Below are 26,087 nucleotides of genomic sequence, written 5' to 3'. Positions count from 1 at the left end.
TCTGACATTTGATATTATATCTTTTCATATCTGATACACATCTCTAATTTGTGTGCAAAGTATCAAGTATCTTGATTGCATTTAATCTTGATGCCCATCAGGTATCTGTGATTTTAATGTTGTTTTCAGAATTGACAAGAATAGTCCATCTGCTCACTGTATTACCCCAGTCCTAAAATATGTATCCTTTGTACAATACTAAAAAAAAGATGATCACATTTGAATTCACAAATGCAGCATTTTTTGTATTAACTTATGATTATGAGCTGAGCAAGGCACAAATTTGGCATAATTATTTTGGGGGAGAAATACTGGCTTATACACACTTGTATACATGTGTCATATCTATTCCATTATCATATCCTGGCCAGGACAATTTTTTTACATAAGTATCAACTTTTGCTAATTTACTGATAATGTGATAAGCTAGACTATATCTAGCTTTTTAAAAAAATAACAGCTTTATTGAGATATAATTAATCCCGTTTTTAATTTTGTTGCAATTAAGTCAAAACTTTCTTCTCTTGCAATGACATCATTCTTAATGTAAATATACCTAGTAATCATAAACATTAATTCATGATGTACTATATCTGGTTTATAATCAAAAAGTAAGAAAAATTATTTTGCTTCTTTTATTCTTCCTAGTATTTCAGATTTAACATGATTTCCTAATAACATTATAAATTTGCTTTGAATTTTACTATACAAATGAAACACATAATATTTTTAATGATTAGCTATATGATTTTAATGTCCTTAGTTCAACTGAATTTAGAACATTCCAGCATCTGAGCTTCCAATAATTTCTTGTGATACTTTGAGAGATAAATTATTTTTGCACAAAACATACAATATGTAAAATCACACATATTTTATCACATTCTGTAAAGCATCATCTATTAAACTATCAGTCTGAATATACATTAAAAAACACTTCCATTTAAAAAAAGCATCATGATGAAATATGATTTTTTCATTATCACAAATTCTGTTTAAAATTTTCCAATCTTTGAAACCACTTTTTGAGTTGTAAATATTTGATTCTGTTGTAATTTTTGCTAAAAAGAATGCACAGGAAACAAACTAAAGACAAGGATTCTTTGGAATAAATGAGCCAGTCACAATGAATTAACCCACCACTAGACAATTTTTTAAAAGACCCATCTTTTGAAAATCTTTGCCCACCATGTGAAACTCATACTCTACAATCTGCATCTTGTCCTTGGATGGCCCCATGCTCTATTAAAATCATTTTACTTTATTAGAAACAGGTGGTGGCCATGATGAAGAATTAAACATTTAATTCAAATAGCATCTTCTATTTTCTTGCACATGTTTATATTCACTAGCTTCTGAAATTTCTAACATGCCATTATCTTACCTTTTTTGCACAATTCAAAGAAAATTCTTTATTTAACTCTATATTTCATAGTAATTCTATTCTAATAGTGTCAATGTTAGAGATTTCATTTTAAGTAGCTGGAATATTTTTTTCTACCAAACCTGTTACTGTCCCCTATAATTTTGGTCAATTTCTGCATGCATTTTTCTTCTTCTTCTAAACAATGGACCACTTGAGTTTTTAAATGCCATATTTATTTTTAAGAATTTTAGTATAAATTTTAAATATATTTATTTTTAATTAATACATTCAGTTAAATATAATAAATAATTAATTTATGTGAATTAGTTCATATAAATTATAATATTTAACAGGTCTACATAAACATTTGTATGAAAAATACAAAAATCAATAATTAATAACAACAGAAAACTACATACCAGGTTTCCAGACCAATGGGGTGAAAAGAAAGTAGTGAAAAATATTTTTTATATAAACAAGTGAGTAACAGTAAATTATCACTGTTTTAAGTGAAGAAAGTATAAAGTTTCCTGGTAAGAAAATACTTTTTCAGAAAATTTTCACATTTCATCAAATTTATTTATGAAAGGTCAAATATATTAATAAATAAAATTTGTATTACTTACCTTAGTGCCCTTAATAATATTGTAAAAAATATCATATAAACATGTTTTTGTAATTAAAGTTTACCTTTTACTTAGCAGTACCATGTGAAGCTACAAACAATGAAAACAACTTGTCACCTTCCCTCATGACTGAACAAGGACCATCAAAAAAGCAGAAGTGAGACCTTGCTGTGCTTGTGTCCCCCATGTGCATTGACTCTCTGGGTCATACAAGTGCAAGGCTGGATGCTGTCTATAATTACAATTTTGAAATTATGTTCATCATGGATTACTCTGCATTAATTTTTATTCTTAAACATATTAAAAGAAAATATTTATCTGATTATTGAATTTTTTGTAGCTCCCTTGAATTTTTTGCCAGAGGTGAGGTCTCACTTGCCTCATTCTAATTCTGGCCCTGGCTGGGATGCTGAGGTTGGGGGGATAAAGGAAAGTAGGGATGGTGGTCTAGAGAAGCAAATTCTTAATTACTGTAACAGTCACTCCTAGTTGAAAAAAAGACAAGTAAAAATCTGGTTACATTATTTAGAAATATGGAGATAAATATTACATCAAATAGCTAAAAGAGTTGAAAATGGCTACCTCTGAAGAGTTGGATGGAAAAGGGTGAGGGAGATGAGTCACTACTTTCATGATAAACTATCCACACAAATTTTTAACTTTTAATTTGATAAAAATAAAAAGTAATTTTACAAAGTCTGAAACTCTCAAGTGTCTGAAAAAGTTACAAAGCAAAAAGCAATAAAAACAGAACAAAAAAGAAAAACAAAAACCTTAGAAATTCTTTACGGATGGCCCCAAGTAGTCTTACAGAAATAGGCTATAGGGTTAATTTGCCATTTCATTAGTGAAATTACAGGGAACCTCTATTTTGCATACTATGTGTATGTTTGAATTGAGAAAAGAATATTTTTAAAAAGAGAGAGAAAAACACCATAAAGTCACCCTGAGAGGACTCTTGTGTGTACCTACCATACCTGATATGCTTGGAATATGGTAGTTATCTTACTGGATTACAATTCTTTCATGTCTAATTGTCCTACTAGATTTTGACCACCTTGGGGATAGGGAAATAATTTTATTAATCTTTGTTCCCAATACAAAGATTCCTGGAACATGCTATCAAGTGTTCCCTAAAAGCCTTGAAGGAAGCAACGAAAGAGAAAGGCATCTGTACCCACCTTCTCTCTCTTACCCCTCTACTTAGTTATAATGAAACTACACTAACCATCAGACTAGAGGGGAAGAGTTATGGTATATATATACATATATACATATATATATATATATATATATACATATATATATATAATTAGGATATAAAATCTGTAAAATGTTGCAGTGCATAGAATATACATAGTAGCAGAACAGAGACTGTTTTAGAAACTCACTATATAATATGAATTCCAAATACAATCTAGCATATGAAAGGAATTAATTTTGAAAGAGGAAATGTAAAACTATACAAATGAAAAAGTGACAACAGGAAAATATTATTGGGGTATAACATTGATTCCACTACAATGCATCTGATCAAAATCTTGAAGAATAATTCAAGCTATCCACCATCTCACATGTGTACTTAAACACCTGGGTCTATTTGAGGGACCATCCACACCACATATATTTGAAAGAAGTACCAGACCAAAACTGTTCTATGTGGCCTTCCATTCAATATGGCTTCCTTTAACTCTGCTTATGGCCTGCTAAATTTTTAGCATAAGCTTTTTTTCTTTTAACAAAAAATAAACTTAAGAAAGTTGGTTTATGTAAGAAAAGGTTGGTTTTACTTGACACAGATGCAACAGGGCAATCAAAGGAAAGTAAGAGTTTGATGATTTATTCTAGTATGAATGCATCGGGAAAGAATCAGTGGATGATGTTATGAAATGATGAATTCGGAAGTTTTCTTCATGTCCACGCTTTTATGTATTTGGAAAGAAGAGAGGCAAACCCTGTTGTCCCCAGGGTACATGGGCCAACTGGGTGATGGAAGAAAACATATCTATTCTCAAGACCCAGAGACACAGAGCCAGCTTGAGAGCCTGAGAACAACAGAGAATAACAGAGAACATCACAGCAATCCCCACAACCCGCCACTGAGCTAGCAAACATCAAATAACAACAGCAGTACTGCTGGAAGAAAGGTAAGAGTGTAGAGAGAGAGAGACAAGCTCCGTGGCTCAGTCTCACAAGGAAAGGCTAAAACTGAGTGTGAAGCAATGATACCGAGAAAAAAACCTCCAGTAATATAACTTCCACCCTAAGCACAAGGAAATACTACAGGAATTGAACTTGGCAGTATATGGAGGGTAACCATAGTGATTAAAAAAAAACAAAACCCAAGTCAGCTCACTACTAGGTAGACCAAATCCCACACTAATGGCCTAACATGAGAAAAATCATGCCCATTTTCAGATATAAATACTATTTATCTCAGTCCTACACATAATGTCTTGCTTTCAACCAAACATACACAGAAAAAGCAAAGGAAAAAAAACAAAAGTACACTGTCAGAAGATAAAACAATTAGCAGAACCAGACTTAGATACAACCCAGCTGTTGGAACTATCAGACAGAAAATTTTAAATTACTATGATTAATATGTTAAATGCTTTGGTAGAAAAAGGAGGACAATATGCATGATCAGATGGGAATTTTATCAAAGGATCAGAAACTGTAAGAATCAATGCAAATGCTAGGAAAAAAACCCCAAACAAACCACAATGACAGAAATGAAAAATGTTTTTGATGGGTTCAACAGTAGACCTTACACAGCTGAAAAATGAATCTGTAAACAGGTCAATAGATAAAAATTACCCAAACTGAAACACTAAGAAAAAAAAGTGTGGCGGGAGGCGGGGAGGAGGGGATGGGGAGACTAGAACAGGGCATCTAAGAACAGGGATTAATATCAAATGGTATAACATATGTGAAATTGAAACCCCAGAAGTAGAAGATACAGGACAAGTCAGAGAATACCAATCAGGACGAATGCCAAAAATAAATACATAAATACATAAACATATAAATAAACAACTGAGCAAACCAGACTTAGACACATCATGTTCAAACTGATAAGAACTAAAGATAAAGACAAAATCTTGAGGGCAGCCAAAGCAAATTGACACATTATATACATATATAGAAACAAAGATAAAAATTACAGTAAGACATCACATCAGAAAATATGCATGCCAAGAGACAATAAAATGACTTCTTTAAACTGCTGAAAGAAAAGTTAACCCAGAATTCTATACTCACCATAAAATTACTTTCAAAAATGAAAAATAAAGATTTTTTTGAAGGAAAAAAGCATGGAAGAAGTAATCACCAGTAGATCTGCAGTATGAGATATTTCAAAGGAAGTTGTTTAGGCAAAAGGAATGTGATATTAGAAAGAAACCAAGAGCTACATAAAGAAATGAACACTAGAAATGGAAAAAATGAAGGTGAATATAAAATTTTTTAAGTATTTAATTGCTCTAAAAGATGATTTAAAGTAAAAATGGTAACACTGTATTCTGTCTTTATAACCTAGTTAAAAAGTAAAATATATGACAACATTAGAAACAAAAAGAACACACAAACTATCGATATTGGAAATAAAAGAGAAGATTATCACTGCAGACCCCACAGGCATTAAAAGATTAAGGGAATACAACAAACAACTGTATACATATAAATTCAACATTATAGATAAAATGTACCGATTCCTCAAAAACCACAAACACCAAAACTCACTCAAGAATAAACAGATAACCAAGAAATCCTATATCTAGTAAAGACATTTATTTGTAGTTAAAAACATTTCAAGCAAATGAAAACTTTCCGTGGGATAAAAGAAAGCCACTTGGGAGAAGGCTGATACTGTCTAGGTTTCACTTATTCACCGTACAAAATAGAAATGCTGAACCTGCCTCACTTCATTATACTCAGAGACAAGTAACATTAAGCAATATTTCAAAAACTGACAACAAGAAAACACATACATAAGCAAAATTATTTCTACACTCATACATTAGACTGCCCAGTAAGTAACATTTATATGATAACCCTGAGTGTTATATTCAGAGTGCCTGTTTAAGATAGCTAAAATGTATTTAATATATATTCAAAATATTTCTATTTTAAAAATTATTTAAATCTTTTTGAGAGTCTTCTAAAAAGATTAATTTTCCAATGTGTCAAATGTTTGATATTTTAATATTTCAGAATTTTTAAGTCATAAATTTATCTCCATTACTTATTAGTTGAACTAAATAACAGGCAAGTGAAATATAATAATGTCTTTGTCAAAATAAAACACTTCACAATTTTACAGAGGGTTACATATTTTTATATATAATGAAAACAAAAATCTCAAGTTTTTTCTTTCTGAAAACATACCAGTAATTGTTAGTGACGTACACACATTGAATTGAAGTGTTTTAAAAATCACACCCACAATACTTTCAAATGTATAAATCTTTAAGAGGTATCAAATATAACATAATTTACCTCAGACACAGGTTCTTGTTCCTTAGTGGGAGCTTCATTTTTTAATCTTGAAAACAAAATAAGTATGGAGTATTTAATTTTATGTTTACAACAAAAAATACGAAATAGTTGTTTTTTGCATGCTTAAAATAATTTACATGTAAATCTAAATTAATGCACATTTATACTATAATAGTAAATGATCTCTGTAAATATTTTAAGGGAAAAATAAAATGCATGAGAATAAACAGTAGATTCAATATATGCTCTAAATAAATGAATACAGACATGTATTTCCTCTTCTCTAAAAACAGGAGCACTTAACAAATGTTCTCTATGTTAAGTACAACTTTTAAAAAAGACGTAACACATTAGTATAACGGTTTCAAAAAAAGAATTACCCTTTAAAAAATGAAAGCAGGTTATATGCTTAATATATATAATATGCACCAGTATTTACTACTATAGGACTCAAAAAGTGTGAGAAAATAAATATTTTATCTATTGTAAAGTTCAAATGGTAATGTCATTTCAATATATATTACAATTAACCTACTTTAGAGGTAGTAAAATTACAGAAATTTAGAATTTTGAAGAATGTATTCTCTTAAAAACCCTCATGAGCATAGCTCAAATATTAACTATAAATTTTTAAACTTTGATTTCTAAAAAATACTAATTATAACTTATGACAACAGTAACAAAGGCATATGTCATCTATAAAATCTTTTAAAATATAGGGTTGGCCAAAAGGTTCATTCGTTTTTTTTCCTTAAGATGGCTCTATTAGCACTTAGTTGTCTTTAACTTCATTCGAAACAATTTTGTTAGATTGTATGTGACAGCTATCGTATCACTGTGCATATAAAAAAGGACATCAAAATTGGTGAATTTTTGTGCAGCCATTTTAATATTGAAGATGGAAGAAAAAAAGCAACATTTTCAGCTTATTATGCTTTATTATTTCAAGAAAGGTAAAAACAAAACTGAAACGCAAAAAAGAGATTTGTGCAGTGTATGGAGAAGGTGCTGTGACTGATTAAACACGTCAAAGTGGTTTGCCAAGTTTCATGCTGAAGACTTCTCGCTGGATGATGCTCCGCGGTCGGGTAGATCAGTTGAAGTTGATAGCGATCAAATCAAGACATTAATTGAGAACAATCAACGTTTTACCACGTGGGAGATAGCCGACATACTCAAAATACCAAATCAAGCGCTGAAAATCATTTGTACCAGCTCGGTCACCTTCATCACTTTGATGTTTGCGTTCCACGTAAGTTAAGCGAAAAACACCTTCTTGACCGTATTTCCGCGTGCGGTTCGCTACTTAATTGTAAGGAAAAAGTTCCGTTTTTAAAACAAATTGTGATGGGCAATGAAAAGTGGATACTGTACAATAACGTGGAACAGAAGAGATCATGGGGCAAGCGAAATAAACCACCACCAACCACACTAAAGGCCGGTCTTCATCCAAGGAAGGTGACGTTGTATATATGGTGGGATTGGAAGGGAGTCCTCTGTTATGAGCTCCTTCCGGAAAAACAAACGATTAATTCCAACAAGTACTGCTCCCAATTAGACCAACTGAAAGCAGCACTCGACGAAAAGCGTCCAGAATTAGTCAACAGAAAACGCATAATCTTCCATCACGATAACTCAAGACTGCATGTTTCTTTGATGACCAGGCAAAAACTGTTACAGCTTGGCTGGGAAGTTCTGATTCATCCACCGTATTCATCAGACATTGCACCTTCGGATTTCCATTTATTTAGGTCTTTAACAAAATTCGCTTAATCGAAAAAATTTCCATTCCCTGGAAGACTGTAAAAGGCACCTGGAACGGTTCTTTGCTCAAAAAGATAGAAAGTTTTGGGAAGATGGAATTATGAAGTTGCCTGAAAAATGGCAGAAGGTAGTGGAACAAAAGGGTGAATACGTTGTTCAATAAAGTTCTTGGTGAAAATAAAAAATGTGTCTTTTATTTTTGCTTTAATACCGAAGGCACTTTTTGGCCAACCCAATATGTCAATTTAACATAAAAACTACCTGTACCAAAGGACCTTTCTTTTAAACTGCTGATGACTAAATATTATTTGGTGATATTATACATTAAACAATTTTAATCTGCATAAGTAGAGTGACTACCTGATCAGAAATGCCATTAATAGTTAAGTGATTCATAACTTAATGAAGGCTTAATATCTATACTTAAGGATTAATATATTTAACATAAGCAACAGCTATACTAACTTAAATTTCATGGACAAAAATGAAGACATCTAGTAGGATAGAAATGTCAACCCTAGTCATCTAGTAGGATAGAAATGTCAATGTCAATGTCAATGGCAAACACCCCTCTTTATCCATTCTCTGAGGGCATATTTAAAAAATTAGGTCTATAAATGTTATCTTCCTAGATATTAATAATAACTGTGTAAAATTACTTATGTACATTTTAGTTATTACATGAAATTGTAAACAATTTAAAATAGAACATGTCCTTTTTTGTGTAAGTACTATATTGGTAGTGTTTACAATAACTTTCAACTAATTTTGCTAAATAAATCTAAATTAATAAACCTTGCACAAAAAATTGACAAAATGCACAAATTATCATTTTTGGGGTTAAAGATTTTGTAATTCTCTCAGGTATTTAATTGTGAACAATATTCATAAAGATGAAATAATATCAAGTGTACAGTACAACTTCACTGCTTTAATAATTTATATGGGAAAATAATTGTTTTAAGAATAACGTGTATAAAGTAAGAAAACATGAAAAATTTGTTTCTCATTGGAAGAAACAAAAAGTAGGTATTAATTGATTTTTATTTCTAAGCATTTAATAATTTTAAACTCAGTCTGAAAAACTGTAAAACATATTGGTTACAAACTAGTTTAAAAATATTTTATAAAAGAATTTTCCTTTTCCGCTTACTGTTGACAATGTTATCAAAGGTCGACCTTAAATTCTTACAAAAGAAACATTACCATGCTAATCATTTTCACATATAGCTATTCTAATAAATTGATGTTATGCAGCAATTAAAATGAAAGCTATTAAGCATGTGTTACTATTATTGCTGGCATTTCAATTGGGGAAACTGAATTTTCTTGATATCTCTGCAAGGGAGGTTGGTGACAGGTTTTTATTACCCTTCATTTTACTGACTAAGAAACTCGTAGATGAGAACAAAATAAATTATTGAAGTAACTACCAATAAGAGGCTTATGTGCCCTATTTTGTTGTGTGGCTTTAACCATACTGGTATTCTGTGTAAGGGACAGAATTGTAATAACCAGTGAAAATATTTAGAAAAATAAATCTAAAAAAAATTAGAAAAGCACACTACATAAAATTTCATTGAGTTATAAATTCATCATTAAAATGTACACTATGTTTTTGCAACTACAAAAGCATACTTTGACATTAACAAATTTTAATATAACTACTAATATATCATTAACACTTTTGAAAAGAAAAAAAATGTTCTTACCTTTAATCTTATTCGTTAAAGATGCCTGCTGAAATAGTCATCGTTTGAGATACTCAATTGCTTGGTAGAAGACAGTGAAATTTGCTAAGCTCAAAGTTCTGAGCTAATGACCTGCCATTAGATAATTAGACTTTTCACCTGTGAATTCTTGCAATATTTTTTAATAGAAAAATTTTGCATAGCATTTAAAACAAACACTATTTAAGATTTCAATGTAAGGAGAACAGAAGGATTGACGGTTATGGATTTCAACAACAACCATTAGAGATCAAGATTGCAAATAATTAATTTTTCTTCTGTATGTAAACCTACTTTCCCTCTAAAGTTCAAAATAAAATAAATGTCCCTACTTGCATTTTTCTGCAGATCACATGACCAATCCAAAGCTACATGTAAAATGAGCACTTTGGTTAAATTACATCATTGCATTCTTTTGAGGTTTCATTCATACTATAAATAAATGGGGTAGAGGGAAAATGCTCATATTCATTTCAATCAGACCACATTCTTTCCTTCTAATAACATTTAAAAGCCAAAAATTTCAATGCTGATTTTCAAAATGTAATCTTTGCAAATACTTATAAGCAAACTAAAAAGCTGAAAAAAGGTTTACAACAAGCCAGTAGTAAGGTCAACCAGTTCTCAAGACCTTCCAGTTACCCATTCCAGATTAAATTTAGGATAGTAATCATTATACTAATAAATAAGAGTAAAACATCTAGTGCACCATTTCTGACCGTTTGTTCTGAGAGGTGTTAACGGATGTGTGGAAAGGATCATTGATCTAAACATTTACCAGGTTGCATGTACATTAGGTACTGTGCTAAAAGTTCCAGTCCAAAGACACAGTCCCTCCTGTGAAGGAGTTACTGTCAAGGAAATGTATTGAAGCAAATGTTTACAGAATTGTGAAGTGCTAAAAAAGAGACACGTATATTGCGGCTATACAAAGGACTGAGCCACTATGAGAGAGAAAGGTGCAAGGAGGCAGTGAAGATACTACAGTGAACAAGGTTTTGCAGCAAGAGCAGGAGTTAGCAAAGCAGGGAAAGGAGAGTCAAGGTGGAGGAAAAGCAAAGAAATATAAAACACAGCAATGATATGATACTGAGTGGTCTCATATGACTAGCAGGTAGGGAACAAGGGAGAGTAGTCAAAGATGCAACTGAAGAGATAGCAAGGGCTACTTTAGGAAAGATCTTGATTGTTACACTAAAGCGTTTGTGCTAAGAACTTTATTCTAAGGTTAATAAGAAAGTATGATAAGATTTGTGCATCAGAAAGAAAAAGGGCAGTATCAGAAGAGGATAAGCTCCAGACAAGGAGTCCAGATAAGATACAGTTAATGACTGATAAAAGAACAACAAAGTGTTTTTTTTTTCTTTTATCAAAATTATGGGTCCTAGTTTTTGACTCAGAAAAAAAAAATGGTTAGACATATAAAGAGTCAATGAAAAGGCCACAGAAATTGGGAAGTCATATGGCATCTCAACTACAAAGAGTTCAAAGTTACTTGCAGTCCTAATGCTTGCTTATGCAGCTGTGATCCCTAGGCAGTACAGGAAGTTTCTGCTCAAAAATAGCAGGAAAAACTTTTGATCACTATTTTTCTTACTTTTAAGTCCCAGAAATTTCTATGTCATTGCATTCACATAATTTTTCTATCATGAAATATTGATTTAACATATTAATAATAAATTTTTGTTATTAAAAAAAAAAAAGAGACAGTTAATGACTGTCCCAGGTAAAGCAGTAGGAGTGTCAAAGAAGAGGAAGGCTTTAGGAGGGTGATAGAGTAAAACCAACAGAATATAGGTACCAATTGGATAAAGGTAAATGAGGAGAGCAAACATGACCCCCTACATGTCTGCCATTCATATAAATATATTTACCGCTCAGACCTACTTAGTCTTACACAGCTCATCCTTTGGCACAATTCCAACAATCACTTCTAAACCAATAACCCGCAAATCATCAACCAGAACATGACCCCTACATTTTACTATTTATTTTTCAATCAATTCAAAAATATCATAGTATATTAGAATTAGACTTGAGTCCTAAGAGAGTATATTATCCAATTGCCCCTATCTTGTAAATGAGAAAAATCTACAGCCTAAAAATGCTAAAGTAATAAATCCATTAAGCAACAGAACCGGTTCTACTTCAAATTTCCACTGCATTTCTTCACAGCCAAATCCCCTGTTATAAATCAGGCTCCCTTAAATTCATGCCAGGAAAAGTGAAAAACTTAACTGATCTCTCTGCCTCTTGATGTTTTCCACTCTAAAACATGCTGAGCTATCACTGCCAAATTAATCTTACTAATAGACCGATTTATGTCAGTTTTGCTGAAATGTTCTACTGCTCATATATCATAGAAATACTACTCTAAGATTGGGAGGCTAGATTCTGGTCCCAATGCTACAACTATATCAGTTGTTGCCTGCTCTCCTGGGGAAACAAAGGGTCTTCACATTGAAGCTCAGGCCCATCCAGCTACTCATACTTTATATAGTAAAAGTAGGAAAGTACATTTGGAACCACAAGCACAACCAGGGAAGCAATAGACTATAGTACTTCTTAGTTTAACCTCTGAAAACAGACTACCATAATTTAAATTGAGGCTCTTAACAGCTATGTGACCTTGGGCAAATGACTTATCTGTACCTCAGTTGTCTCATCCACAAAATTGGGACAAGAACAGTGCATATCGCATTAGTTTGTGAGAATTAAATGAGTGGATAAATGTAAAACATTTAGTGTATGTACTCAATAATTGTTAGCTCTTATTACTGCCATGGGTAGAATCAGGAATCTAATCTTACTGTCTAGAATTTACTTAAGTGTGCCACACAGGCTCTTAAAGCTTTTTACCTAAATATCTTTAATGTTTTGAGATTTTTCTGCCATACCTCCCCCATCCTCAAACAAAATACTTTAGGTATTAGTTTTTGATTGCTGAGCAATTTACCCTAGTATGAAATAATCTACCCACTTCTGAAGATGTGGGTATAATTTGGTCATCAGGGAAGATAGAGTAAAAAATCATTCTAAATGGACAGAGGAAAGAACTAGGTAAAGACAAAGACAAAGAATCAAGAGAAACAAAATATTTATGTGTAAAATATGAAGCAAAAAATAAGACCATCAGTAGAGGCAGAAGATTCTAATGCCAGACTCGGGCTATAATTTTGGTATTTTTTTATTTTGTTGGCAATATTGAATTAAGCCCTGAATACTTAATTTATAGTGTATTCGCAAACTACCCTCAGAATCGGGAGACTGAAAAAATGGTAGTAACCTCAGAAACACTGGTATAAGTTGGTAGCATTTGCCCTAAATGAAGGACTATACCAAAGTTTCATTTATCTTTCCCTTTCAATGGGTTTCCCATTACTTCCTGCTTACCAGCTATCAAAGGCAGAAGTCCAAAATGCCAGAAACCACTGTATTTTGATACACAGTTCCTACTTGCTAACTTGCAATTACATAGCAGGGGCAAATGTATTGCATCCACTTTGAAAAGGAAAAACTATCTTACAGTTACTAAAGATTTGGTTTGAGACAGTAATGAGACAGTAATGTCCGTGGTAGGATAAGAGAATCTAAGGACACGATCCTCCATTACCTCCAATCCTAGTTACATTTCAAAAGGTTAGAGAAAGAAACAAACCCAAAATAAATTCTGTGTATCTCATAGATGAGATCAGTTTTTTTTTTTCTGCTAAACCAAATATATGAAATGAAGACACTCTGACCATTTTGAACATTTAAGACTCTAATAACTTGGATTATGACCAGAGTCAGTAATTCCTCCAAATAAGTTCAGAACTTCACAGGAAAATAACGGAGTGATTCTTTACATATTCTTCAATGGAAATAGAGTTAATAGAAGTAAACATTTTTAACAGAAATATTATTTTCAAATACAAAACATTTTTAAAAGGTTGCCATTCTGCTCTTAAAAGAGCTTACTTTCTGCTTGCATTTATGAAAGCTAATTAATGACTTACTGGTTTAGTTTAGAGTGGTATAATAAAGTGGTATTTCTCTTTGGACCAAGTCCAGATTCTCTTCTGGTGTAGCATTTCACAAAAATCACATAATCTAATATATACATGGTATTAGGGGTTTAAATAATTATGAAATCAGTTTACTGTGTGGCCCTGTGAAGATGTAGATTCAGTGTCTCCATTTCCGACTGCCTATTCTGTAATTACCCTGGTGGCATGAACTATGTCTCATTCATGTTTCCATTTCCAGCACTGGACAGAGTCTTGCATACAGAAGGCAGGGAATCAATGTTTGTTGTCAATGAATATGTGGAAGGGTTATCTATATTATACTATGAAAGAGCCATGTAGTTAGCACTGGTGCTAAGTATAAAGTTCAGTAGCCAGAAATACAAGAGAGAAATTCACAGCTTCAAGGAGAGCCAGTTTTACATTTTCATTTTTTTCCTAGTACTCTTTAAATTAGGGGAATTTAATAAAATATAAAAGACATTTTTACCTATAAAACACAGTTTACATCTCTTTTAAGTCTTCAAAACAATTATGTAAAGATTATTTACAGATGAATAAACTGAAGTAACTTGAACATAAAGTGAGAGAGCTGGGTTTGGAACTCTGATATTTTGACTCCAGTGAGTGCCCTTACATTATACTTTGCTTAGAACAAAATTGGAAGTCATTGAGAGAACTAAATCAACTTTTAAAATCACTTCAAACTGTGGCATTTAGGACATTTGATTCAGTCAATAAATAGACATCTTTCAATAAGTAGCCAAGTTTTCCAAGCTTGAGTTATTATGGATTTACTATGGATTCTTATGCTCTGAAGATTGCTAGAGGGAAATACCTATTCTCAACTTTTTGTCAAGAAAACAAACATTGCAAAATTTAAAACTTTACTTCCATTCTATGATTAATCTATCCAGGTAGATATACAGAAGAAAATGGAGAAAGGGGAAAATAAGGGAGAAACAGATAGAAAAGAGCAATTCCATGATTGAGTTACAATCTTTCTAATATCTGAGAAAAGCAGATTTAAAAAAAAAATCATTTCAAAGGTCTACGAAAGAAAGAGCCACTTTACTAGCGCAATTACACATTTTTCATAAGTTTAGTAGTATTAGATAAGTAGTCAAGACGACTGGAAATGAATGCCTGGCAATAATTAATAAAAGGTCTTCTTTAAGAAAGAAATTCTGTAAGCTAAAAAAATAAAAGTTTTCATCCTAAGCAGAGAGGATTAGGTACCAGTTTTCAACAAGGGTGTTTGTTGTTTCAGTCTTCAGATAGGAAAAGTCAGAACTACAATCAAATTCTGACATCTGACAATTATATGAGGTGCAACTGAACACTGTAATAAAATGCCATCCAACCAGCAGTTTGGAGGAATATACTCCAAGAACTATGAGCCAAAATTACAAATAACCTCAGTACAGTGAGTACAGTCAGTGGATTGCCACTGAAACTCTCAATGATGAGAAGATTCCACTGATATGTAGTTCCCAGGGTCTCCTGTAAGTAGCAGCAGTAATAACAGTGCTAACAGCAATAACAGCTGGAGCAACAGCAGGAACAGCAGTAATTAGTCGTAGTAATATTAGCAGCAGCAGCAGCTAGAGCAACAACGGCACCAACAACATGCATTTATTGAATGATCATTTTTTGTCAGGCCAGTGCCAAATAATTTGAATTATTTAAATAATTTGAATTATTTAAATTAATAATTTAACGTCCACAGATTATCTCTATTTCTTACAGCCACCCTGCAAAAAATTATTACATACCTTTCACTAATGAGGAAGATAAGGTGAAGTAATTTTTACAAGGCTACAGAGCTGGTTAGATATACAACCAGGATTTAAACCTAGGACTGCCTTATTTTAAAGCTGTACTCCTTTCCCAACACTACACTTCACAGAAGTAAGGATAAAGATACTTTTCAGTGTGGAGGATTAAAAACAGTAGATTCCTACATTTCAGTAAATGATATAGAAAAAGAGATTCACAGTAGCTTCTCCATGTTTGTAGAGGAAGGTAAGGTCTTCCAGGTGGGCAAATATCAAAGTGACTAGAGTGAGGCCGTAGAAGGATCTCAAAATCAGAGATGTGGGCTGAAAAATGAGATGAACCACAGTGTGGTCAGTATAAGGCACTATAATTTAGGGGAAAATACGATTTATACTATTTTTAAAGACAGAGATTACTAAAATGAACCTAGGATTCATAACTATTCCCTAAAACTACAAGTTTATTGAGCTTCAGGCACCAAAAATCTAATTTTATGACTAATACGTGCTTCAAACAATTAGCTCTTAAGAAAGATTTACTGGGTTAGGAAAAGAAAGTTAACATAAATGATTTGTGAAAATGGTATGAGATGGTCAGAATGAAAAGCAGGCTGAAGATTAGGATAATTCTATCTGAACAAAATGCAGGCAGAAGTAAAATTATGAAAAGTAGTAAGAGTAACAATGATAACTTTACAGTTACATAGTGCTTCCTATGTGACAATCACTTTCTAAGTACTATATACATATACTAACTCATTTAATTCCCTCTACACTTTATGAACAGGTACTGTTGTTTACATGCATTTTACAAATGAGGAATGAGGCAGAAGTCTGTAACCTACCCAAAGTCACACATGTTCTAGTAAACAGCAGGGTAGGAACTCCAAACTAGGCAATCAACTGCAGAGCCTACGCTCTAACCACTACACCACATTGTACCTTTAAGGGTCTGAGAGGGTTTAAAATGAAGCTGGCTATCAAATCACCCAATCTTAGTATCAAAGAAGTTCTCCTGAAGCTGTTTAAGTAGGAAGTAAAACTTTACTATATAAGAAATTCCTTAACAGATAATAAAAGGCCGAAAATAGTCTCAAGAAAAGTAGTTAAGTGGGTAGATTGATAAGCTAAGCATAAGGAGTTACAGAGAAGCTAGAAACAGATACTGAGAGATTCTTAACGTGAAATCACGTAAAGTAACCATACTCTCCAACAAAAATATCCCTTGCTGCCATAATCAGAGGCAGAATAAACTAATAATTGGTCTGTCCCTGTTATGCATTTATTAGATTTTACAAACATAATAATGAGGATATCATTTTTCTGATATAATTTCTAAAAATATGAAAATGTACATTGCTAGCCTCTAGTTACAAACACTATCTTACAAATGATTCATAAACATAAATGAAATGTCTAGGAATCCATCTTAGGCAACACTACACAACTACTTTTTATTTCCCAGTTCATAAAATTTGAAGGATTACTCCAGATCAGTATTCTACACACTATTCCATGGAGGTTAAGAAGTGAATAAGTATTCAAAGAAAAAAACTCTAAGGTCAAATAAATATTCTCTTAGACATTCACAAGTCACATACAGCATGAAAAAGCCCATATCAAAGAATCAATTTAACTTGCATTGCCTAAATTTATTTGACCATGGAAACATTTCCCCCCAATTTATAAATTATGGACATTAGTTGTATAGTACAGAACCTGGGAAAAAACAACCTAGTTACCTTCTTTAATAGAAGTATAAGGGAACTACTTTTACAAGAGCCTATGAAAGAGTTAAATGTGCTGAGGAATAATGTGAACATTTAATTTTCTCAAGGTCAAAGAGTCCCTGTTTCTGCTACTGGGAATAGGATACGTGGCATTCTAAATTTATCTTGTCATAAGAACAAATTATGACAATGTAAGTATAACCAATATTGAATAATAGAATCTCAGAAGTCTAGAACAAGTCAGCACTCACATTTTACAAATAGGGTAACTGAGGCTCCAAGAACACTGCCACTCCCCTGGTTTTCTTTCTATATCATCGGCCACTCCTTCTCAGTTTCCTTTGCCAATTCCTTCTCATCTCCCTGACCTTTTATTGTCAGATTCGCCAGAGCTCAGCCTGTGGACCCTGCCCTTTCTCTCTCTCTACTGTATCCCTTGGTGATCTCATATAATCCCATGATTTTTTTTAATGAATTTTAAATTTTGGTATAATTGTATATTCACATGCAGTTATAAGAAATAACACAGAGAGATTCCATATTCCCTGTGTCCAGTTTCCCCAATGATAACATCTTATAATACAAAATAACAGTAAAATATTATAGCACAAAAGCATAAGCAGGATGTTGGCAGTGATACATATACCAACCTTACTCAGTTTTCCCCAGTTTTACTTGTATTTATTTCCATGACATTAAATGATACTTACAGCTTAGAACACCCCCCTAAATTCATACATGTGAATGCTTATGACATGTCAACTTGCATATCTAATAGATATCACAAACTAAAATATGTCCCAAATCACAGTCATCATCTTCCCTCTCAAATCTATTACTTCTAGTCTTCCCTATCTCAGTTAATATCAATGCCATCTTTGCGGTTGCTCACACTAATAACTTGAATCATCCTCAAAACTTTCTTTCTTCTACACTTCACATATAAACCATCAACGAATTCAAAACATGTCCCAAGTCAAAACTCTTACCACCTAAACTGCTAACAGCCTAGCCTAAATCTCCACCATCTCATACCTGGATTATTACAATAACCTCCTAATTAATCTCCCTAATTTTGTCCTTGGTCTTCTACAGTTTATTCTGAAGACAGCAGCTATGGTAATACAGACACTCTTCTGTATTTAAAGATTTTCGTTGATTGTGGTTTTTATTGAGGTATAAAACACTCCTCTATTCAAAATGCTCTAATAGCTACTTATCTCATAGTAAAAGGCGAATTCCTTACAATGGTCCATAACGTCCTATACACATGGCCCACATTACCTTGCAGGCCCCAACTCCTACTATTCTCCCTCTTAATCACTTATTTGCAGCCAGACCAGTCTCCATGCAGTTCTTCTTTCAGGTCTTTACTCAAATGTCATCTCTCTGTGAGACCTTCCCTGACTACCAAATTTTAAATGGCAGCCTCCAAGCTCCCACCCAGTACTTCTTATCCCCCTTCCCTATGTTATTTTTCTCCATAGTATTGACCACTATCTAACATACTATGTATTTTATTTACTTTATATTGTCTGTCTTTCACCACTAAAATGTTCGTTCTGTGAGGGCAGAGATTTCAGTCCATTTTTCTAGCACTTAGAAGGGTGCCAGGCACAAAGCAGATGTTCAAGAAATATTTGCTGAATAAACAAATGAGGCCCAAATAGGTGAGGTGTTATGCCAAAATATCATAAAAATAGGGCAAGAATCCAAGTCTCTGTAGTTTAGCAGTCATTTTTTCTCAAAATAGAGATGGACTTAAACTGAACCAATCTCATTTTTTATTCAGTGGTAACCAAAAGCACACATGCATGAAATGGCAATTTCTGATCAGGTGAATAAACTATTTGGAATAACCTGATGGCAAGGAGGGATTAGACTCAAGCTAAAACTCATTAGCACAAAATTAAAATATGACCAACTGCCTATAATCAACAAGTTTTGTACTAACTGCCTTAGGTGTTTTATTTAAATTATTTTTTTAAAAAGGAAGTTATAGGTGATAGAACTTTAGGAGTTTAAACTTCAAGAAAATGAACTTGATAATACTATAAAATAGAGTCCTATGGAAGAACACAAAGCAGTACTCCTACATTGTTATATCAAGAATACAATTTCTCATATTTTTTAACTATAGCCAAGGTAGAGCAAATATCTATAAGTGAAAAAGGAACTTATGTTAAAAATGTAAAGAAGTTGTTTCTGGGCAAAATTTTTAAATTTTTTAAAAAACTGGGTAGAAAGAGGGTGAATGACAAAACTTCCTAGAGACAGATAAGGAAATAAAGACTAGCGTAACACCAAATCCACCTACTGAGAGACAAGCCACTTCCAGAGCTTTTGAAAAATTATTCATTTACCGTAGAAATTAGTTTGGAAATTTAAAACTAATGGGTTCAAATTTTTTGATTATTAATTGCAAGAAGCACATTACATAATAAGTAGTCATCTATATTGGCTTTAAATCTGTTTCAAAGTAAATCTGAGCAAGTTCTGACTTCAGAGTAAAAAAACATGACTGAGTCATACTTCCAGAGCCTGCCTAACCCTTATGGCAACTAAGATCACAAAAGGTATTTTGCATGTCATTAAAATTCAATAAATTGGTAGAGTATGAACAGTGACCTTTCAATTGTGCCAGAGGAAAAAGAGCAAGATGCACAAAGTAGATACAGCTCTCAGTGTGCAGGCCAAATAATAAGGCTTCCATGAAACAATAAAGGCAATGCTCCTATTTATATGATTAAATCTACAGCTTTCATATGAAATTCTTTATTAGTAAATAATTCCTGAGGCACTTAAACAACAGAATTTTTATTAAAACAAAATAGTAGCATCAAAACTGTTTATTAGAGCTATAGTCAATGTAACTAAAATAAACAAATGTCAACTTTTAAAAAAATATATATGTGGAAATATGTTTTATATATGATAGAAACAAGTGCATTATTGGCTCCTATATTTTTTAATGTTACCACTACCCAAAGGAACTATTAATAGCTAAGTAGGTATTATGTATTAGATGTACAAATATGTAACTTTAAAACTTGTTTTACTGTATAAAAAAATAAAACTAAATTTTTAAAAAACTTGTTTTAAGGTCTGCAAGAATAGGTTTTGTCAATTCTTTACACCTTAGAACTCACAATTATTAAGATAATATTAATAATAATAATCCTGAAATAAGAATGGATATAATAATGTCTAATGGTCTGAACAACAGCCAAATTAAAAAACTATAAATAAGCAGCTATAGGAAATCTGTAGAGAATTCTAGGGAATATCTTGGAGTTCTTAACAAAACAAAGCAAACACTAAACAACAGTTTTAAAGAAAATAATATAAAAATAGACATCATAAAATAGACATCAATACATTTGGAGAACATAAAACCAAGCTATCAAAATTAAACTAAATTTTTAAAAAATAAAAAATCTGATAATTGATGTTGTTAAAAAACTATGAAGTTACTCCTGGGTAATACATTTTAAATAACAGTAAAAATAAGTGAAATTTTGGAACATAATTGTAGAGACCTGTTGTTCCAAGGACATGAAAAATAACCATTTCCTAATAACTGGAGATTTTGTATTCCTTGGATGCATTCATGCTAGAGGAAGATTAAAGGGCAGCAGCCAAAATGACTAAACTTCAACTGGGACGCTGAAGCACAGATTTGATTTTCTTGGCCAGAAGTGACCCACAAGCTTAAGATCAAGAGCCAAAGCCCCCAGTGGGAAGCTGTGCTCTATTTGGTGGGCCTTGATACCATCTCTGACTATATCAACATCAGCCTCATGGAAGGCCAGCCATGAGGGAAGGGAGTCTCCCCAAGATCTGATTTCCTGAGACCACAACCTAGAACAGGTCCCACAGTCAAATTAGTCACATTCCTTGGAAAGAGAGAACAGGCATCAGTTGTGTCCATCGAAGGGGGACACTGTCCAGGTGTACCCTGAACATTTTTTGAAATCTCTGGGATGCTTCTCCATCTGAAAAATAAGAAAAATAGCACAATGACAGACAACGAATGAGGAAAAAGACAATCATCTGGCCTAAAAAACTTAAGACTTATAAGAAATTAAGAAAGCAGACAAAACAGACAAAAAGACAAACAGCCATATCATTTGGAACATATTATTCTGAAGTCAAGTACAGCAGAGAAAAACACAAATTATTTTAAGCAAAGTAAGAAATGACCATAGCAACAAAAGTTATTTTTGGAGAGAGCCAACTGGAGAAGAAAAAAACGTATGTTAAGATATGTCAACCTGACACAAAGATAAGGTGGAATAAGAATCTAGTCCCATTTGAAGCTGAAAAAAGCTGAATAATGAGAGCTAGTGTCATGAACTTGGCTGCTTAACTGCCTTTGTGTAAGAAAACATCTCAGAACTTTGAACTTAGGAAATTCCAACTTGTCTTGCACCAGGTCACGAGCTCCATAGAGCAGGAACCTATTTCAACAAGCAGCTTTAAAAAAAAACAAAAAAAACAAAATACTTTAATATTTTTCATTTCTATTAATGATACATTTAAAAATGCAATAGTGCTAAAATCCATCAAAGTAAAATGCACTGAATAAAAATTAAACTTACTCAGAAAGATGTTCAGAAGTTGGGATACAAACAGAAACTGAAATTAGAAGAAAAGTATTATATTTAAAACAGCATATGAAATATGATGAGTGAGAAAAACGATTTAGTAAAGAGCACATACTGTGGCTGACCAATAATACCAGAATAAATATCAAAAATCCAAAGTAGAACAATTTTATATACGTACCTTTCTCTATTACAACTTGACAAGCATGAGTTTCATGTTGACTTAAGTGTGTAGCCATATTATCTAAGCCAGAAACATCAGTTAGGAAATCACAATTAAGGCACACTAGAGTAATGCCCCTATAAAAAACAAAGCAAATAGTATAAAAGAAAACGTTTTTATCTTTTATGAAAATCCACACACCAGTTCAATGAATACTTTTCCATGATTTGCTTTCTGTGTCATAACTGTCATTCCAATTTTTGTTATATAAACTTGATATAACTGAAATGATTCTCTAGAAAATGTCATAGTCATATTCAAATTATACTACCATTTATTTGCAGAAAGTATTTTTGCTTTATAAACTTTTCTCTCTCATACCAGTTACTGAAAGCTAAGAGTCAAGAGACCTACAGTTCAGTCTTGGCTCCACTAACAACATGCGTCACTTGGACAAGTCACAGTCTATTTGTGTCTATGCCCATCCGCAAAGCAAGAGTTCAGTATATATAAATGTACAATATATACATTAGTCAATGTATATTTACTAAGGCTGTCTTTACACATACTGTACTACTAGTGTACTGTATTGTGAATACAATGATGACCAAAAATTACAGTCTGTGCTCTCATGGAACATTTATCTAGTGTTTATCTAGGTGAGGAAAAAATTAGAAATGTGAAGGCTTTAAAAATAGATCATGTCGTAGCTGCTATCGTTGTATACTATGTGTTAAAGATTTTCCCATATGTTATTTAGTTTATTCTCACCACAAGCATCCAAGGTTGGTATTATTCTCAATTAACACTGAATTAACTGAAGTAGCTAATTCACTATTGAAGTCCAAAGTCTGAGTTCCTCAGCATCCCAGTACTCTGAACTGGCCCACTTGCTTGGACCTAAACTACTTGTTCCCTTAACAAAACTTCACTGAGTACTGTAGTTCTTAAATATGTAATGATTATAAATTTTCAAAAAGGTTAGAAAGCAATTCCCATAGTCATCAATACATTTTTTTTGAATTCACGAATAGTTTTTATGCTTATTGGATCAAACTGTGTAGCATTTGCTATCTGAAGTATTTAAACATAACTGGCATATCATGGCATGTAAAATTGGTCTTAAGACTCTAATTTAAAATGTTTAAACTTTTAACTTTGAGTTTTATTTTAAAATATTAAGCCTGCAAAAATATGCGAATGTTTCAGAGAACTTAGAAAGCCACTGTGTTTAATTTATTATGTTTATTAGAGTTAAGCACTTGGGAGCTTGTGGGTCAAGCATCTGAAGAGCTGTTTAAAAGAAAATCAAATATATTAAACATATAAATGATGTTACATTGTTTAAAGGTAACTGAAATGTAAATGAGACTTTAAAAAATTATAGTCTGTTCAGCTTAAATGAACTTTATCAAACATTATTTAAAGGCCCGCTTGAAAGTGATTTTTTAAAATAAATCTATTTATTTATTTATTTATGGCTATGTCGGGTCTTCGTTGCTGCACGCGGGCTTTCTCCAGTTGTGGTGAGTGGGGGTTACTCTTCCTTGCAGCGCGTGGGCTTCTCATTGCGGTGGCTTCTCCTGTTTGGAGCACTGGCTTTAGGCGCGCGGGCTCAGTAGTTGTGGCGCACGGGCTTAGTTGCTCCGCGGCATGTGGGATCTTCCCGGATCAGGGCTCGAACCCGTGTCCCCTGCCTTGGCAGGCGGATTCTTAACCACTGCACCACCAGGGAAGTCCTGAAAGTGGTTATTAAATGTACTAGATTTCTAAATGGAATATTTTTAAGCTTAAGGAAAGTTAAGATTTAAATACTTAAATTTAATAATTACAGTCTTTTTCTATTAACAAACTGCCCTCAACAGACACTAAAAGTAGTCTCAGTGGTAAGTAGCTAAATGCCTATTCCACTCGACATAGTTAATTGGACCAGGGATAGAATGTCTAACTCAAGCCTTCTCTGAACAGGGATTTGTAATTGGGATATATAATCACATTTCTTGATCTGGGAAAATGTGGGAGGCTAGGAATACTATGTTTGGGTCATCAATAGAGAAAGCTGGTCTACACAGAGAAAGGAGACTGGAACCCATGCCCAGAGAAAATAATAGAGACAAAATCATCCTGCTTCAGCAGGTCAGACTAGAAAGAAGCTGTGTTAGTAACTGATGGCTTTCTGTTTCCCTCGTATGTTCTGGCTGTATCTCTTCCTTCTAGGGGTCCATGAGGGTCTTTGGAATCCTGCTAATAAATTATTTTTGCTTAGGTGGAAAAAAAATAGATCATGTAATGTGATCATTGTTATTGTCAGCTTATAACAAAGCATAAATACATTTCTGAAGTTCATCACGTACGTTAAAATTTTAAATGTTTTACCAATATACAAATACAAACAAATAACATACCTTAGATTGACTTCTCCCCTAAAGCTCTACTCTAACAGTCTGCTGTATATTTTCCCCTAGATGTCATACTGGCACATAAAAAACTGACCTTCATAAAACTAAAATCATGTACTTCCTTCCCAAATTAACTTATCCTGACTGGCCTTTCTTATGATGCCATTTCCTCTGAAAATAAAGCTCAACCTATAGTTATCTCTGTCTCTTCTTCTTTAAACAGTCAGTATGTCAAGCATTTTATATCAGCAATTTATTGAGTACTTATTCTGTGCTAGTCTAACAATTTTAGACATACCATCTCATCTAAATCTAAACAACCCATAAAAGGTAGATGCTATAATTTATCACCTTTTAAATAGAGGATGGAGTTAGCTTAGTAATTTACCAAGGATACAGAGCTGGTAAAATCAAGACCGGGTTTGAAATCAAGCACTTTCATCCCAGAGCCCAGTTTCTTAAAGATGATATAATACTATCTCACCATTCTAACTCAAGTCCTTACTAGATTATTCATAACTACCACAAAAGTCCTAATCAATAGGATTCATGCATCTATAATCCACCCTATTGTTAAAGGTGAGAAGAAATTCAACCTTCCTTCAGTTTCACTCAATTCTATATAAAACATCAAAGGTTGTCCAGTGCCCTCCAAAATAAGTCCAAACTCCTTAGCCTTATTTTCAATGCTTTTACAATCTGGCTCTAAGCTCAAAACTATTGCCCCCGATTTCAATATTATTACTATAACTTCAATGCTCCATTCATTTACTACTACCATTCCCCCTCTGTACGCCTTCTACTTTTTCATTTCTGCACCTCTATTCATGCTATTCCAACTCAAATGCCCCTGTACCTCTTCTATCAGTATAAACAGTACTCATCCTTTAAAGCCAAGTAAACTAACACCTATACAGATCATTCCAAGTAAAGTAATCTTGCTCCCCTTTGGAAAAAAAACAACCATTACTGCACTTATTAAAATCCCTCTTGCTTTATTGTGGTTAGTTACATTCACCTCTTATCTCCCACCCAATAAAATGTACATTCTCTGAAGGTTGGTTCCAAGACTTCTTCATTATTACTATTATCTTTACAGGATCTGCTACATTATAAACCTAATAGATACATAGTAAATAGCTAAAGAACAAATATTCCATTCCAATAAAAGAATAACTACAAAAATTATTGTTCTATACAATTATAAGTTTCTATGTTCCATTCACAGAAATAGGCAAATTTTCAATCTGAGACTTACTCAAGTTGAGAGAAAAACATCCCAGAGCTTTAAAATCATATGATTCATTTAAAAACCAAACAAACAACTGAGCTTAACAATAGTGAGGTGAAAATCAAAAATCTCATCTTTTGAATGCAATAAAACTCTTCATTCTTATAAAAATTTTCAGTATAGGCA

At 32.8% G+C, this 26,087-nt stretch overlaps 1 protein-coding gene across 12 annotated transcripts in view; it reads right to left on the bottom strand.

Moving 5' to 3' along the window:
* The window catches only part of ZNF280D (zinc finger protein 280D), a 132,369-nt gene that overhangs the window by 27,567 nt on the left and 78,715 nt on the right, over window positions 1–26,087 (bottom strand). For 11 of the 12 annotated variants that reach the window (XM_057544335.1, XM_057544339.1, XM_057544341.1 and 8 more), the window contains 3 exons: window positions 22,290–22,408; window positions 22,103–22,139; window positions 6,493–6,538 (listed from right to left, as the gene is read on the bottom strand). In XM_057544335.1, coding sequence (XP_057400318.1) covers window positions 6,493–6,538; window positions 22,103–22,139; window positions 22,290–22,408 — 202 coding nt within the window. Of the gene's footprint in view, window positions 1–6,488; window positions 6,539–9,968; window positions 21,497–22,102; window positions 22,140–22,289; window positions 22,409–26,087 lie in introns of those variants that run through there. The other variant, XM_057544347.1, reaches the window with a different exon arrangement.

The sequence above is a fragment of the Balaenoptera acutorostrata genome, chromosome 3 (assembly GCF_949987535.1).
Source record: "Balaenoptera acutorostrata chromosome 3, mBalAcu1.1, whole genome shotgun sequence".
NCBI classification, from domain to species: Eukaryota; Metazoa; Chordata; class Mammalia; order Artiodactyla; family Balaenopteridae; genus Balaenoptera; species Balaenoptera acutorostrata.
This window is presented reverse-complemented; position numbering and strand designations above follow the sequence as displayed.